The 16,479-nt window shown below is 34.0% G+C and overlaps 1 protein-coding gene across 4 annotated transcripts in view; it reads right to left on the minus strand.

Annotated features, from left to right (window-relative positions):
* DENND1B (DENN domain containing 1B) overlaps nucleotides 1-16,479 on the minus strand; it is a 161,367-nt gene that overhangs the window by 19,333 nt on the left and 125,555 nt on the right. For all 4 annotated transcript variants that reach the window (XR_013954273.1, XM_080602139.1, XM_080602138.1 and 1 more), the window contains 5 exons: nucleotides 13,968-14,058; nucleotides 11,018-11,058; nucleotides 10,087-10,155; nucleotides 7,543-7,599; nucleotides 6,634-6,744 (listed from right to left, as the gene is read on the minus strand). Coding sequence is in view for 3 of the 4 variants with exons in the window: in XM_080602139.1 (XP_080458265.1) it covers nucleotides 6,634-6,744; nucleotides 7,543-7,599; nucleotides 10,087-10,155; nucleotides 11,018-11,058; nucleotides 13,968-14,058 (369 nt within the window). In the remaining variant the exon portion in view is untranslated. The remainder of the gene's footprint in view (nucleotides 1-6,633; nucleotides 6,745-7,542; nucleotides 7,600-10,086; nucleotides 10,156-11,017; nucleotides 11,059-13,967; nucleotides 14,059-16,479) is intronic.

A 16,479-nucleotide genomic window follows, 5' to 3' on the forward strand; every position in this document is an offset into this window, starting at 1 on the left:
GAAAGGCTCTTTCTGTTCCTTCCACTTCTTCCTCTTTTTGCCCCCAGGGCAAACTTTATTTTTTAATTGAACTTCTTTATTCTTTTTTTTTTTTCTTCCTACTCAGTTACAGGATTAGAGAGAGGGAAAGAAAAGGTTAGGGAACAGACAGTACCAGAGCTGAAGCTTTAGACATAAGGTTGTGCTCTCCAAACTTTGAGGCCAGAAAACAAAAGCAAAATGGAATGGACACAGGTGGACTGACCCTTTGGTTCCCTGCTTTGCTAGGTGGAGCCGGAATGCTACCCATGATTGCTCTTCAGGAATATAGAAGGAACACAGCAAACTAAGCAGAAGATAGCACTGTTACATGAGGATGTCTATAAATTCTCCTGTTTGTGAAGCAGCCTTTTTCTGTCAGACCCTCTCGCTTGTAGAAGAAAGGCCCTCAGAAAGGCTGCCCTTCTGTTAGTTAAAGAACTAAAATCTAATAACCAGATCTAATAACCAGAAAAAGCATCTGCAAACTTTTTGATGGTCTAAATATCTCTCTTGGATAGATCATAGGTAGATGTGCCGGTGATTTTGCCCTGAAAAAAGCAAGTGTTGCATTAAATACCACAAAGGGCAACAAAAAAATCCAGACCCATTTCCTGACCATTACCCTATCTTTCCTCACTTCTTTAAAAGGAAAAAACAAAAACAAACAAACAAACAAACAAGGAATCAGTAATTAGTGGAAAGAGATCTCAGGTGATGCTTATTGCAAAACTTGAAGAAGGACAGGCAAGGTTTACTTCACTTTGCAGGTGTAAAATGAATGGCAGGATCCTGCCAGAGACTTGCAATACTTCTTCACTTAAACCCATGGAGAGATTGGGGCAGAGAATAGGAAAAAACTCATACTAACAAAAACACCAAAATACACTTTACAAAGCTCTATTGCTTCTTTTTCATTTAAATGTGCTCACTGACTAACTGAAAATCAGTCACTGTCACTGCTCAGAGGCAGTATCTACTATCATCTTGCGAGGGGGAAGCTTTGAGCAACATGGTAATTATAGCTCTACTTGGCAGGGTGCATTCCTGAAAATAAAATTATGCATGATACATGAAAGCACCTAAATAGTTAGGTTACATTAAATCCTGCTAATCTTCTAGTTTAAAAAAAAAAAAAAAAAGCAACAATAATGTGAGGATGTAGTGCTTGATTTCTAAATGGTCTGCTGTCATAAAAAGCAAGGTTTATACATGGCAGAGGATACATGTATGCATGTACCACCGAGGAAAGGCGTTAGAGCCACGAGAGGGCACTCTCGTAATCTACAATTTGAATTTTTGCTGCCTAGGTTTTTCATTTTTAATTAAAAGGAAATCTGACTGTTTTGCAGAATGAAGAGATCTCACTTGACACACCAAGACAAAAGATTTTTCTCCAACTTAAAGGAAGCTAAATGATATTTACAGTATTTTCAAATTATATAATATTAGCTGAAGAAACAGAATGTACTGATCAACCGAAGCTTACTTCAAATCTATATTTCATATAAAATGTATATTACATGAAAAATAGCTGTTCCTATTTATGAAATGTCAATTTCTAGAATTGTAGTCAATGAGAGCCAAAGTTACCTCCAGCTATGTAACCAGTATTTTCTATGGACTTCATGTATAAATATGATCTCAAGCACATTGTCTGAATCCAAATATAGATACAGGTCCTTAACCAGAGCTATTATATTTCTGAAATTATTGTGGGTTTCTGTGTGGTTTTTTCCTTTTTTTTTTTTCTTACTTTCTTAAAGGCGTTCAGTCTCCTGATATAAAATATGTATATTCAGTACTGCATTATCACAAGCATTTTCTCTCCTCTTTTATGTTTGCGGGAAAAAAATATCTTCAGAATAGCTCCCTCTCGCTATCTTTTTTCAGGTTAGGAAGTAATCAGTTACTCGAAGCCCTCTGTAGCTAATGATTATGTCACTTATTTTGCTGGTCATTGTAGGGGTATTGATAAATGTGGCACTCCTGAAGGTAAGGTTATTCTGAGAACATCTTCCTCCCTGACACTTGCTCTCTTTGTTGAAGAGAAGCCAAGTACACCTACTGCAAGCAGAATTACATACTTTCTAGTTAATGACATACTACAATAAAACTGTAAGAGCTGTATTTGTGTGGGTTTGTTTGTTTGTTTAAGAAAGGTAATTCTGTTCAGGAATACTAAGGAAAAAGTTCAGACAAACTTGTCTTTTATTACTTTATGCAAAAGTGTTTTTAAAACCTTTTTAGACACTATATTTAAATCCTGCAGAGTCATGGAAAGTAGCTCACTTGGCTTCTTCAATATACAAGCATTAAAAGTAGCAGTGACACACAGAGATTCCTGGTAAATCCACACTTCAAATCCAAATGCCCAGGTTTCCACTACGTCTGCAGACTAGTGCATGCCTAAAGGTACAGGTATTACATACCTTTCCTTAGAGACAAGGGAGCATTGCTAACTTACTCATTATAAAATGAACTTGTACTTGTTACTTGGCATTCTGCAAATCTGCAAGGATATTTTATTAGCCACTAAATACATTAGTACTATCTACATCCCTAAATGCTCCATTTTTAATAAGCTACCCTATCACCCGATGTAACAGTAAAATTACAAAGATCTTATTCATGAAATCAAACAGATCTTCCCAGCATTCTAACCAGGTTCATAATAGACACATTCTCTTTTCAATTATTTATTTTGAGCAATTTTGTAGAGCTCCTGCTGCATTTAGGTCCTTGTCTACCTAGAAATCATTACCTGGGTGTATGTAACAAAACAGAATTAAAATGGATTATGCAAAAACTGAATGCTCAGTAGTCTAATACATGCACTACCATACCTCTCTCATCAATAGTTAAAGGAACTCAGCAATATTGTTGGCAAGATATTGCTAAAAGAGTTGAACCAACCTCATGCTTGCATTAATTTTTATTTCAAAAATGTATAGCCGGTAATTTCTTATATACCATATCCTCTCTATCTAATTAAAGTAGAAGATAAAATATATCAGACTTGTTATTAGATCTAGACATGAAACAGTTAACAGCAGTGCACATGCCAAGGTTTTAATAAGGCTTAACAATAAAAAGCTTCAATCCTCCACTTTCACTAGATTTTGTTGTTGTGGTTTTCCCTTGCTTAGGGCAATCCATCTGTTAATGTTGACTTGCAATATAGTTAAGCTCACACACATATAAAAAGCCTAGAACAGCTAACCTAAGCAAGAGTAAGCTCAAATGAATATTACAGAGATAGAACAATTCATCTTAGGTAAAGATTAATTGTGTGTATGTGAGTGTGCGTGCACACAGGCACATGAGTGTGCTCATGTTATTTTTACTTTTTTTTTAGGAAAGATTTTCAAAATGCAAATTATAGGAGGGCAAGCTGACCACTACAGTTTGCAATAACACATTGAATTATTTATCCTCCAATTAGATTTTGACAGCTATTTTACATGCTACGATTTGTTTTGCTTTACTGTTGTTTTTTTTTGTTTTGTTTTGTTTTTTAAAGTCTATTGCCAATCTGGCAAAAGAAAATATAATAAAACCACTATGACAGAAGTGATAAAGCTTAGTAAATATTCATTGTTAAAAACCGCTCTGCACTGTGACCAGTGCTGGTATTCTCCCTGGGCCAAACTGGCCTTGTTTTCAATAAAACCAGAGAAGTATCCTTTCCCTTGAGCCCTGTTAGGCTGAGGCTGCAGTTGGAACTGTCATCTTCACACAAAAGCAAAGGGGCTGGGTTTTACAAACGCAAAGCCTAATTGGGAGATCTTCATGGCTGTACCCTTGACATTTATTAAAGCCTCATCAACAAAACAGGAAATAACCGTACTAATTAGCAGACCCACATACAAACTACTATTTATTGGGGTAAAAGCAGATTCACTTTCTATTGTAAAGCAAACATCCCCAGTCCCCAAAATCCCCTTATAAACCAACCTTTAAAATGGTGTTTTAGAGTGAAGGAAACTTTTGTATCATACACAATCACAATGTTTCAAATGAAATACATTTTACAGTATCTCAGATAACTATTAGTTAGTATTTAATTGTTTCCAAGCACTGGAGAATGAATAGCTCAACATATGCATCTAACATGACACAAAATGTAGTAACAAATTCTCTATATTTACAAGTTTTAAAATAATATGGAAGAGAGAAAGAGCAGAGGTGCCTCTAGATTGGAACAATAAGATTATTAAAAAGCACTCTCTTTCGTTTGTTGTTTGTTTAGGTTTTGAGGGGATATTCAAATACATTGATGTTGCAATTTAATCAATACTCAGTCCCTATTTTAGATATCTATCAAAGTGCATGAATTGCCAGGTTAGCACTACTACTGCTACTGACGCTCAAGGGTACCATTTTAGAAATCTGGGGGGAAAGGTTCATCTGCAGCAACAGACAGTCACAGAAAAAATATTAAATCTTAGAATAGTAGCAAACAATGAGGTTCACTTGTTTTATGCTATAGATTCAGAACTAAATCAAACAGTCTCTCTTACGCACTTGTGAATACCTACGTATATTTTTTATCTGGGCATAAAGTTTAAAATCAGCACCTAACTATAAAAGAAATTGCATTTATTTTATTTTATTCAAACACTTAAACGGGAAAAAAAAAAAAAACATAAGAGAAGCAACAGCAGACTTATTTGGGAGAAATCTTTGCTTTGTTTGCTTTTGGGGAGGAGGAAAACAGTGTAAACGAGAGGGGAAGGAAATGGTGTAAGACCAGAGTTCCTGGGAGAGACCACCCTGCTCCTTCCCCCAGCCTGGGCTCAGGTGGCATCTGGGTAGAGAGCTTAGAAGACCTGGGACATGCTGGATGCAGCACGGCTAGATTGTGGGCCATTAGTTACGCAGCTTTGCCTGTAAACAGACGCTATATATGTACATACCTGTATGTGTGTGTATACATACATGCATGTGTAATACGTATAAACCCATACAGAACTATGGAATTATATGCACTCTTTCTGTCTTGTTTTCAAAATGACTGATACAAACAGCAAGAATAATATTGAGGGATTTAGCACTATACAAACAAACAAGCATACAGAAGTTTAATTGTTGTGCCAGAACAAGCCTTCAAGAGAAATGCTAAATTGCATGGAGGTAAATCATATTCTTTTGTATCCCTAGACTCCTGTACTTAGCAGCAGGCAGGACTACTACCATACTAGTAAATTACTGCAGATTTCCTTAATAAAAGCAGCCTATAGAAATTCACTGACTGTAAGAGTACATTTGTGTTACACGTTTACACAGATACATACAATTGTAGATTGACCTACACTAATCTGCATATTTTGGTGTGGTGTGCTATATATTAAAATAAGTTATCCATTAGAAGTAATATTTTAAGAACCCATTCCTGTTATTAACATTACAGTTCTAGAGTCATGCATAAAGCAAAGGATATCTTCTGTTCTGATACTCAGTGAAGAAAGCGTGCTGTACAGAAGTTCCTGAAAGAACGGAGGCACCACAGTTGCCTATACATAAAAATACACTGCGGGCACATAGTTTAACACTTTATCACTGGCTTTAAAGGGATCATGAAAACATGTACAAACTAAACACTGCCTAAATAATTAAAGCAGAAAATCCTTTTGTTATTTATAATACTACAAAAAATAGTGACTTAACCCTAATGTAAAATTTCAACATTATTTCACGATAATCTGTATCAACTCTACACTACATTTCAAAAACTTTAGGGATAAAACTGAACTAATTCAAAACTAAATTGATTACATGCACAATTCAGTGTTATTGCACTATCTAAAGTTAAAAAAAAATGCTACTACATCAGCTGGACTGCGTTTCTATATTTTGTATCTGATGAAAATATATGCAGTAAAATCCATATATAAAAATTCATTACATGCATTAAAAATATGTAATAACAATATAACATAAAATCTATACCCACACATTAAAATACGCACATATGCAGACATTTGTTGAGTAAAAAAAGTATTACAAAACCTATTTTACAGATATCTTCGAGATAAAACTGTCAAAATAAATGCAGAGATATTAAAACACTTTCCGAAGTTGAAACATTACACCTGTTACTGCAATTCAAGACTAGAAAGGATTAGAGAACAAAAGGGTAACAGATTGACACTGTATTAACTAGATGACTTAGTAAACTAATAAGTTGTAACTATCTGAAAAAGGCTAACAGCCATGCAACTGCCAAATCAATTTATTATAAATGCAATATTGATGGGTCCAACTATAAGAAACTTATAAAAAAAAGCTTAACACAGATCTGTGAATAGAGCAGAAGGTATTTTTTTTGTGAGAAGCCTTTATCAAAAACAGCATTTAAGCCTAAATTAAATCTCAGATCTATACTGATAAATCTCTTTTTCCCCCCCCTCTCAACAGGGATGAAGTATGAATAGCATTTTTTTCTACTTTTGAGCAGTATACTATGACAGAAGTATTGCTATAAACATAGCCTTTCAATCACACTATTTAAACACAGACAGTACAATAATCTTAAACAGATTCACTGATGCGTTACTATAGCTGGAAAAAAATTACTCATAATCATAAGGACAGAAGTTTCTGGGACATTACCTGTGCAAGTCTTCGTTTTTCTGAGTTTCCTCTTTTCTCATTATGTGATGTGTAGACTGAAGCACTCTGTACTGCACCAGTGCTGCAAGTTCCATACTCTTCCTCACTCTCCTATGCAACAAAACAGCTTTAAATTTCTTTATTTATAATCGTTATCTGCAAATGTACCCTTTATATTATGCATGCAGAAAGCATTCAAAATTATCTTGCCACAACCCATTACTGTCATGAAAATACCATCTGTAGTAAGAAAATCAAATTTAGCCTTTCAAGAAGCCAAATTATCAACATTGTCATTTAAAAGATGAATTGTTCAAATGTCTAGGAAGTATTTTTGAAAGCTTTCTTAAAATAGCATAAAAATATTTTAAAACTGCTTCTTTCTTCCTAAAGAAAAATCTTGAGTGGAAACACAATGTTCAGGAGATGCAGCTACAAAATGCGTAAAATACCTTTTCTGATATTTCTGCAATGTTCCTTTTGCAAAATGAAACTGTCTTCATTTTTGAACACTGCAATTGTTCACATACCTTACAAAACCAAACCAGACAACTACACCTTCTGAAATACATTGCACTGTAAGATTTCCATCTCAAATTCTCAGCTTGAAGCAAAGGCTTCAATTGTGATATCAAAGCAATCAACTTTATGAAAACATACATGCTGTTAATGTATCTTTGAAGACCTCTGTTGTTTTATGATAAAATATGCAAACAATAAAGAGATTATTCAGTGGATGCATAGAATGACAGATAGTTGCCAGAGGGCTCGTTATGAAAAATGTATTGTTGAACAAAGGGCTAAGCACATTTCAAAAGTCATTAAAAACACAAATCTCATGTGATTTGTAAAGTATAAGCTTCAAACATACATGAAGCAAGGTAAGAAAGTAAAAAATGTACTACGTACCTTGTGTTTCAACTTACTCCTTACTTCTTTTATTCCTTGCCTTGCGTGATTTTTTGCCTAGAAAATTAAAAAATACTTAAGTAGCTCTGTAAGATATTGGCTGTAGTCATGGAGCATGCTTTATGATACCATACTTATTTATTTTTCTTTTTTTTTTCACACCAGGTGCTATAAAAAGGACAAGAATCTATCACAAATTTCATATGTGCTTTGTCAGTATGTTTTATATATTCATGCTTTATCAGTATACCTAAGATGTTTTTTCAGTACATGCATGCCAATGTTGTAAAAACATATATGCTCAAAAAATCTCTGATATTACTGAAGATGAGCTAAAAATGGTCTTTAACATCAGTTCTTTATTGCAAGTGGTCCTTTAAATTTGAAAGGCTATTTTAGCAGCAAGGCATGTTGGAAAAATGTTAAGATTTTCAAGATGACTGCTACAGTGTTCCAGTCTGGCAACTTGCAGGGCAACATCAATCTTAAGAGAAATGAAGTGATTTCATATGCAGATGGAGATTTTGCCCAGTGTTGCTGAACAGAATAGTGCTGCTATTTAGGGGAGAATTCTGTATGTATTAAAATAGTCAGCTAAGGATCACTGTTGCATAGAAAACAGAGCCAAGAACGTTCTTCAATAGAGAAATGAATTATCAATACAGGATATCATGTACTTATGTGAAAAAAGAAAGAATGAAGGAGGAAGAGAGGGAGATGAAGAGGAAAAAACAAGAAAGGATATATTGTGGTGAAGGGAACAAAAACAAACAAAAAAAACCCTAAGCCTAATAGAAGGGGTATTTTTCCTATATGAATATGGTTCATATAGCAAAGAGCTAGAAAAGTTTTCAAGGTTGCCTTGAAAATAGGACCTTTTAAAATATGGTTGGGGGCATAAATCCGTGGAAACCACCTATTTTTGTACGTTTTTCTGTACCTGGAAATTCAGAAAAAGAAAATCATTTTCTTGATTCAAGAGGTCAGAGAGCCTTTTTGATCCTTAAATCATACATCTATAAGCTCAATAACAGCACAATGGGGTGCCATGTAGCAGATGCTAAACTGAGAGCCACTTTTAACTTTGCAGTTCACACTCACTGCATTTGGATGCACTTAGGAGTACTTTGTTCTAACACTGAGGGATGGTATCAATCACATTATTTACTCAAGGCTACCAAATAGTTATGTAGCAACTATGAAATGCATATTTCAGTTCTCTAGTAGTAGTCTAGAGAAGGGCAACAGTATGAGACATTAAATGAGAATACCGTAAACAGACAGATCCTTAAAAAATTTACCAGTGTTCCTTAGTATAAACAGCAGTTCACTTAGAAGAATCTTGATTATCAAAGACTATTACCAATACTGAGTGCTGGGAGATCATGTAACCACTGCCTAAGCTAATATAAACCAAAGAATAATAATTTCCAAATAACCGGTTAATGAATAATTTCTTGAATTATAAATGAGTACATGAATATGAAGTATATTTAATTTATTTACCTGTTTTTCTCTTCATGACTGCTGTGTTTTTCAATTGATGTAAAATTAAAAATTCTCTTTGAAAACTTTACTTGAAGTATACTAGCTTAGACTGATGTTCTGATTTATTCAGGACTACTTATTATGCATCCAACTATTGAAACAGTTGGAAAAGCAAAAAGGAAGCTGAAAGTCTTTTCTCATATATTTAAAAATCTAACCTTAAAATACTTCCCATTTCATTTTAATCTCTTGCCTTTTTTTTTTCTTTCTGTACCAGATAGTACCTTTTAATTTAACATGCTTTATTGGTTAGGCAGTGTTTTAAAACAAGATATTTAAAGTTCAAAGGTATAAGCATTAAATCTAGATAAACATGAGTATTCTGATATAATTTTTTTAAACAGAAAATGACAAAAAAGACTGCTGCATGCATTTTTGATGCTCTACCACCTCTTTACAGTAGAGCAGCACTTACTGCCAAAGAGAAATTCCATCCATGTAAGCCAGGACTCCATTTTTCCTGCATGATCTTCTGAATAGAGAATATTCTCTGCATCATGTTAATACTATATATAACTACATACTGTAACACTATATTTATAATTAAATGTAAATTTACAAAATGTTTTAGATTCATGTTAACTTTGCAACGCATGAGTTGCTACCGGACCTTAGTGTAAATGAGAATTTCTATTTTCAGAGTCCATATTTTGATCATGTCGTCATCATGTTAGGATTAATTTACAGCCGTGTATCAACCACCTAAATGATATTCAAATAAGCTTCCAGTGTGTATTATGATTGAAACAGTAACAGTGCATTGACACTTTGAAAATATCTGTTGTTATATACAAGCTATCTGGAAGACACTGTTACCAATTCTATACCCTAGTGCTCTATGAGAAAACAAATGAAGCTAAAAGCATTCTGCAGGCGGAAGTGTTTTTCTGCAACACTTTTGTAAAATAGTTAGGTTTTTCAGTATTCAGGAAGAATCAGAGGTGGTAGGTAGTTATGACATTTTTACGTAATATTTATTTGATATAGATATCTTACAAATTTATATGCTGTTTTCACAGCCGGAGTGGCTTTGGTCATTGCCGTGTTGATCAGCGCACCACCTTTCTGCAATGTATAAAACATTGTATATTAGTAAGATTTATAACATAAGTCAAAAGTTAAGACAACAGCAAGGAAATCAACAGTGTGCCATAAAGAAATAACAATCTTAAATTGGTAAGAATAACCACAGCTGTGTTTCCTCCACAACCTACTTTCTGCAGATACACAAGGGTTACAGTATGTCATTATCATAGCTGACACATTTATCAATGCATTCTAACAGAATGATGTATCTTCATTCTTCATTCACTGTTACCGTTTCAAAATCAATTCAGAAGTTCTGGCTATTTTTCATGTGCTCCTATCTTATATTATGTAACTCCGAAATACTTTGACCTGAAAGAAATAACTAATCACACAAGAATTCTGTTAATCTAAAATAATATATTTTACTAATCCTGCAGAATAACAAGGTTACTCCAAGGGTCTTCGCTAGTCAAACTATACAAATCCGTATTAACTATATTGCTGTTTACTAGAAGTGATAAACTTCATATCAAATTGTGCTGTTACAATTAATTCACAGTTACAGAACCCAATATGATAGGGAATGCATTGAAACTCTTTACTTCTGTATGTTTACAGAAGTACCTTGTGTGTTTTGGCATTTGTTTTGAGGATGGGACTTTTTTTCACCAAGAAAAAAAACAACACATAATTCTTGCATATACCAAAGATATGTTGTTTACTATAGAATATTCTTATACTTTTGTTTTCAAATGAACAAACACTTACCATTACATACATACATATAATGAAGAGGACAAAGACTTAAAGAAAAGGCAGTCCAGGATATAGGTTGTTTTTTTTTGTTTGTTTTCTTTTTCCTCAAAAATCAATTACTTAACCAACAAAACATATATACCTTCACTGTATGCATCCACTGCTGATAAGATCTTGAATTTCCTGAAATTAAAATGGAACATAAAACAAAATCAAACACACTTTCAGTATTTTAACAGTTTCAACTCTCTTTACAATCTGCATAAAAAGTTCTGTTAGAGGATTATTCATTAATTTGATTCTTCACAGATAGACATGATATTTAAAGATAAGAACATATGTACACTAAGAAAAAAATGGTTCTCTTACTTAATATTTTCTGTTTTATTCGTAAAAGTTTATCTCTTCACCACACGCATTTTTTTTTTTTAATTCCAATTGAGGTACCAAGCAAAATTAAAAGTACAGTAACATAATGCTAAAAATTCAAAAAAAAAATAAGATACACCAGCATGAAGGAAAGAACATATAAATGAACTTCATTCAAGCATAATGATCCCCCTGGGTAAACTTTCAAGTAAGACCATGATATGGACTGCAGATGGTACCATCCCAAGGAAAAAGAACTGGAGAAAAGCCCGGGGATTATGGCATCACTGTGTCCTCGTGTAGGAGAAATTATTGTAAAACGTTTACTGTACCTACTTTCCTTTTTTTTATTCAATATTCACATATCATCTGGCCCATGCTGTCACTCTTTCCATATCTGAGCTGTATCTTTCATGGCCCATGACTTAAACAATTACTTGAGATAGTACAAGAGACCACAGAAAATCACCAAGTTTTAACTGTCTAGTACTTGGGTAGAGACTTAAGAGAAGCCAATAAAAACAAAACAACAACAACAAAAGATCAGTATATATTCATTTACAGAAAGGCAATGCTAACATTGCATACCCTGAGCTAAAGTTGAAACTCCTGACAAGAAAATGCAGACTCCTTGCAATGAACAATTATGAGAACTGAGGTTCAAAGGCTTTCACTTTTTCACTGTTTTCTTGTACTACTAGCAATGACACTAGTACCATTTAGGGAAATAAATCTTGACCAGCTAACTGAAAAAAAAAAAAAAAAAGATTTATAAAAAATAATGGAATCAATATTTTATTTTCCAATTTCCAATTTGATTTTCTCAACTGGTTTAGTTATGATTGCATATGTGGGAAAACGTGAATTTAAAAAGAGATTACTTAAACATTTTCCATTTGATTTTGTACCTTTTAAATTATACTCTCTATACCATAGAATACATTCACTTGTTCATTTCACAGCTTACAGCTCACTTTCTGTGATGTTTCTGAATGCTAGGTTCCACCTACTTTTATTTTTTTATTTTTTATTTTTTTACTTTTTATTTTTTTAAACTTTGGACCATCCAATCAAGTGGATGGGATTTCACTCTGCAGAGATCACAGTTCTACTTCTTTAGTGTCACAAAACACCACCTTCCATTGCATGCATATTGTTAGCCCTGCATTTCATAACGATAATGAGAAGGCAGTTATGTAAATATTGAATATGTGCTCTAAGCAATTTGTCCACAACCTGGCAATATACAGCTTGTCTGACTTGAAAAGTAAGCACACAGTGCAATCTAAGCAAGAATGGCTCCTGAAGCCAAGCACCCCCTTGCAAGCATGGCCAGGTGAGATGTGGTTCACAAGCTGCCAGTGCATGGCCCAAAAGCAAACTTTATCTCAGTTCTAATGCAGTTTTATTGCAGCCTCTTGACCCCCTAACTGCAGTGAGCGAACGGACTCCAAATACTGACATCGCCTATCTGAGTAATGGATGCTCAATGCCTAAAATCTGTTTACAGAGCAGCATAAGTTACACCATAATGGCAGAAAAGAGGAAAATCTCTGTTTAACATAACCACACTTTAATCAAGAAAAAAAAAAAACAAATTACGTGCCATTATGTGCCAGATCATAGCACAAGACACAGAGGGCAGGAGAAGGCACTGAAAATCTTTAACAGAAGGACTGATGTACTCTGATTATAACAAAGGTATTCTGCAGAAGGTAAAGATGACACTGTACCACTCCACGATTCCTCTGTGTGGGCCAAGTTCTCTCCTCTGTGAATATGCCCACATAAGGGCAGCCTTGGGAAGGATGTCCATCCAAACCTGCCATGTGCAACTTGGTGGATTTGTTCAAATCACAGAACCTCCATTTGTTAAGGAGGCTTTTACTCTACTATCAAGATTGACCATAAAATAGTACTTGTGCTGTGTCACGCATGTTGCGATCTAACACTTCGATAGCAAATATGGTACCTTAAAAAGCAATATAGCAGATAGAGCATATAAATGTTTAACAGGAAACTATTCAATAATCCTGTAATCAGAAATGGATTCAGTACACACTCTTCTATATGGGTTAACTTTTAAGCTAACCAGCATAAGAAGTGTTAAAACAACTGTCACCGAATACAACTGAGGGAAACAGCACAAGGAACAATATTTTTAATGTAGAGGGTGTAATTTTCAACGTTCCTCCTAAGATGATAGACAAATGTTCAATTTATTTATTTATGATTAATGCACTTGCTAGAGTTAGTATTCATCTAAACAGTCAGGAAATCACTATTTTCTGCACTGCAGAAATAATTAGATGTAAAAAAAAAGTTACGAGTGTTTTTGAAAATGTTAACTATCTAGAAAAAAATCAGCAGCACAAATTTCAAGATTATTTTTAAATAGTTTGTATAGAATTTATCAAGCAATATAAACATGCAGATAACATACAATTAACATAGTGACATTTCATCACTTCTTGAAATCGAAGTATTATTTTACTGGATTAAAATAACATATCTTCATTTAATATACTGACATAACTATATTCATACTAATACATGCCCTAGCAGTGATTTGTTGAAGGCTAAAACCTTTCCAAGAATGAATGGAAACACTGAAACAGTAAAAAGATGACTTCTAAAATGTACAGGATACCATAAGGATATCACCATGTTGAACAGTTCTCAGAGAAAAAGAATCAATGAGTACAAGCAAATTAGAACTGTACCTCCACAAAAGCCTCCTGCTGTAATTTCTTCTTCAAAAACATCGGAGAATCCCCTTCCTGCATTTAATTTTGATAGTCGACCATCAATAAACTGCAAAAAAAAGTCAGACTTTGTTGGCCCTTCTATTTCTTTAGAGTGTTATAAGTTTAAGTGTATATGTTACAATGGAATTTGTATGTTCAAGATAATGTATGGCTTCAGGATAATACATTGCTTTTAGATGGATTTTGCGGCTACAAGCATCAGAAATATCTGAATATCAGACAAAAATATCACTGGCACTTCCTTTCAGAGTTTCTGCACTTTTTATGCATATTGAGTAAATTATATGTATTGTGCAAAATTTAATAATAAATTTGTAAAATTTTATAGCCAATGAACTTTCAAATCAGTTTGTTCAGAAGTACTTTTGATGGCTTTCAAGTTTTTCTTGATTTTCTCATTGCACAAAAATATTTTATTTCCTTGCAAATGCTAGCTCTGCATAATCATAATCAATAAAAGACAGCTGAGAAATCCTTGATGTTCTGCTCCAAAGTCCTAAGGTTACTCCTTATCATAAACAAAAAGCTAGTAACAGACCTCCTTTTCTGTGTACACATCAATGGGTCCAAAGTAAAACTTGTTGAAGTACACAGAACAGTTCCAGAACAGCTAGAAACATTTCACCCCGTGCGGTTCAAAGACACAATAGGCTACGATGTCTAATCAATTCCCATTAAAAGTTCAATATATATGTTTTACGTTAGAAGTGACCCTATAAGGACAGTTAAGTGAGGGGAAATTAGAGCAAAACAGTCTATACTGAACACCAGAGGATTGCTATGGCTTGGTTTCAGAAATGGTGGTAGCAGCGACTTGATTTTGATTGCCAGCACGTAAGCTAACTTGAAGGACCTTTCACTCCTGTGTATGGGAATATGACACACAAAATGTCAAAACAAAGTAAGGCATGATGCCAAGGCAGACACCTAAGATACTCTCCACCCAACTGAGCACAGTTCAGGGTTTCCTCCATTGTATTTTTTAAGTTCTAACACATCTGTTTGCCTTTTTTTAACCAGTAACAGTAATTTAGTTGCATCTACAGGTGCATATTGCAATAGTCATGCTTATGCACAGATTGCAGCTGCATGAGTGTGTGGATTTACATCCACATAATGTGAGTATATAAAGACTGAAATTATTCAGATATGCCAGAAAGAGTCAAAATAAGATAACTAATGATTAAACCTCTCAGAAGAAATGCAAACATTCTTTTCAAGAATTAACAGGGTTCAAAGAATTACAAGCATATTTTTAAAGGTTTAAAAACCTTTCAAGAAGCAATCTCTCCTTTTTTATTTTGAAAAGGCTAACTCAAGTCTGAGAGATAAGTGAGAAAGCACTTTTCCAATTATACACAGTTCATCTTGTAGCAAGAAATATGAGTTATTCACTGGTACTAAACAGTACATAGGAACTGACCAAAATTAATTATTTGGTTATGTCATATATTACTACAGATTATCCAAACAATGTCAGTGACAATCTGATGCTTGTCAATGAGCAGACTAGTGACATGAAACAAATTACATTCTAAGAATACAAAAATTCCAACAGGAATAATAAGGCAAGCACAAAGATAACCAGTCCTTTCTCTTTCTTGTCTAAATTCCTTTTTTTTTCTCTTCATTTTCTTCCAAGTTGGCTTTTTTCCAAATATGCTGGGTTCATGGTCATACACTATGGGATCACTGGATTATTTCACAGTAAGAAGAGAGATAAGAGCATCTTTAGCTACTGCTGAGGGAAGGAGAGAAAAGAAGGAGAGAAAGCCTTGGAACAGAAAGGTGTTACTTCTTTGGGGAATGTTATGAATTCATTCCATGCTATAAACTAACATAAGATTTATGGATACTCAACATTTGGTAAAATTCTATCAACAGCAGGCTGAGACACTGACTGAATTTTAGTTTTTAGAGGATTAATCCAATGGAGTATTTAATGTAAATACTGACAAACAGATCTGCTACCAAAAATATACTTGAATTATTTAAAGAAAGCGATAGTGGTACTAGCTGTATTAGTAATTATTACTTTTCAGTAAATTACAGTTATGAGTTGCATTTTAATCACTACATGAAACGAACAACAGCACTTGGAGTCATACATACACTGTATGGTTTTCTCTTCCTATTTTTCAAAGCCATACACCCTTGGAAAATCAGGGCCTTTTAGTTCAAGTAATTCATTCTCTTATTTTTAGATCCAGAGACCCCCCGCTTAACTACCACTTTATTGAAAAAATAGTAACTCCAATGCTACTCTTGGTTTCTAGCTGACTAAAGATAGAACTACCATACCTAAATAATTTTGAATTCTGAAAATAAAATATAGACTATATCCAATTAAGAACATCTTGTTGCATAGCTGCTAAAAAGTGGGGGCGATGGAGGAGAGATGATGTTTTGTGAGCTAAACCCAATCCTTCATTTAGGCAGCAGTAAAAGTTACAAGTAAATTCACCAG

Source organism: Anser brachyrhynchus, assembly GCF_964034855.1.
Source record: "Anser brachyrhynchus genome assembly, chromosome: 8".
In the NCBI taxonomy this organism is placed as follows: Eukaryota; Metazoa; Chordata; class Aves; order Anseriformes; family Anatidae; genus Anser; species Anser brachyrhynchus.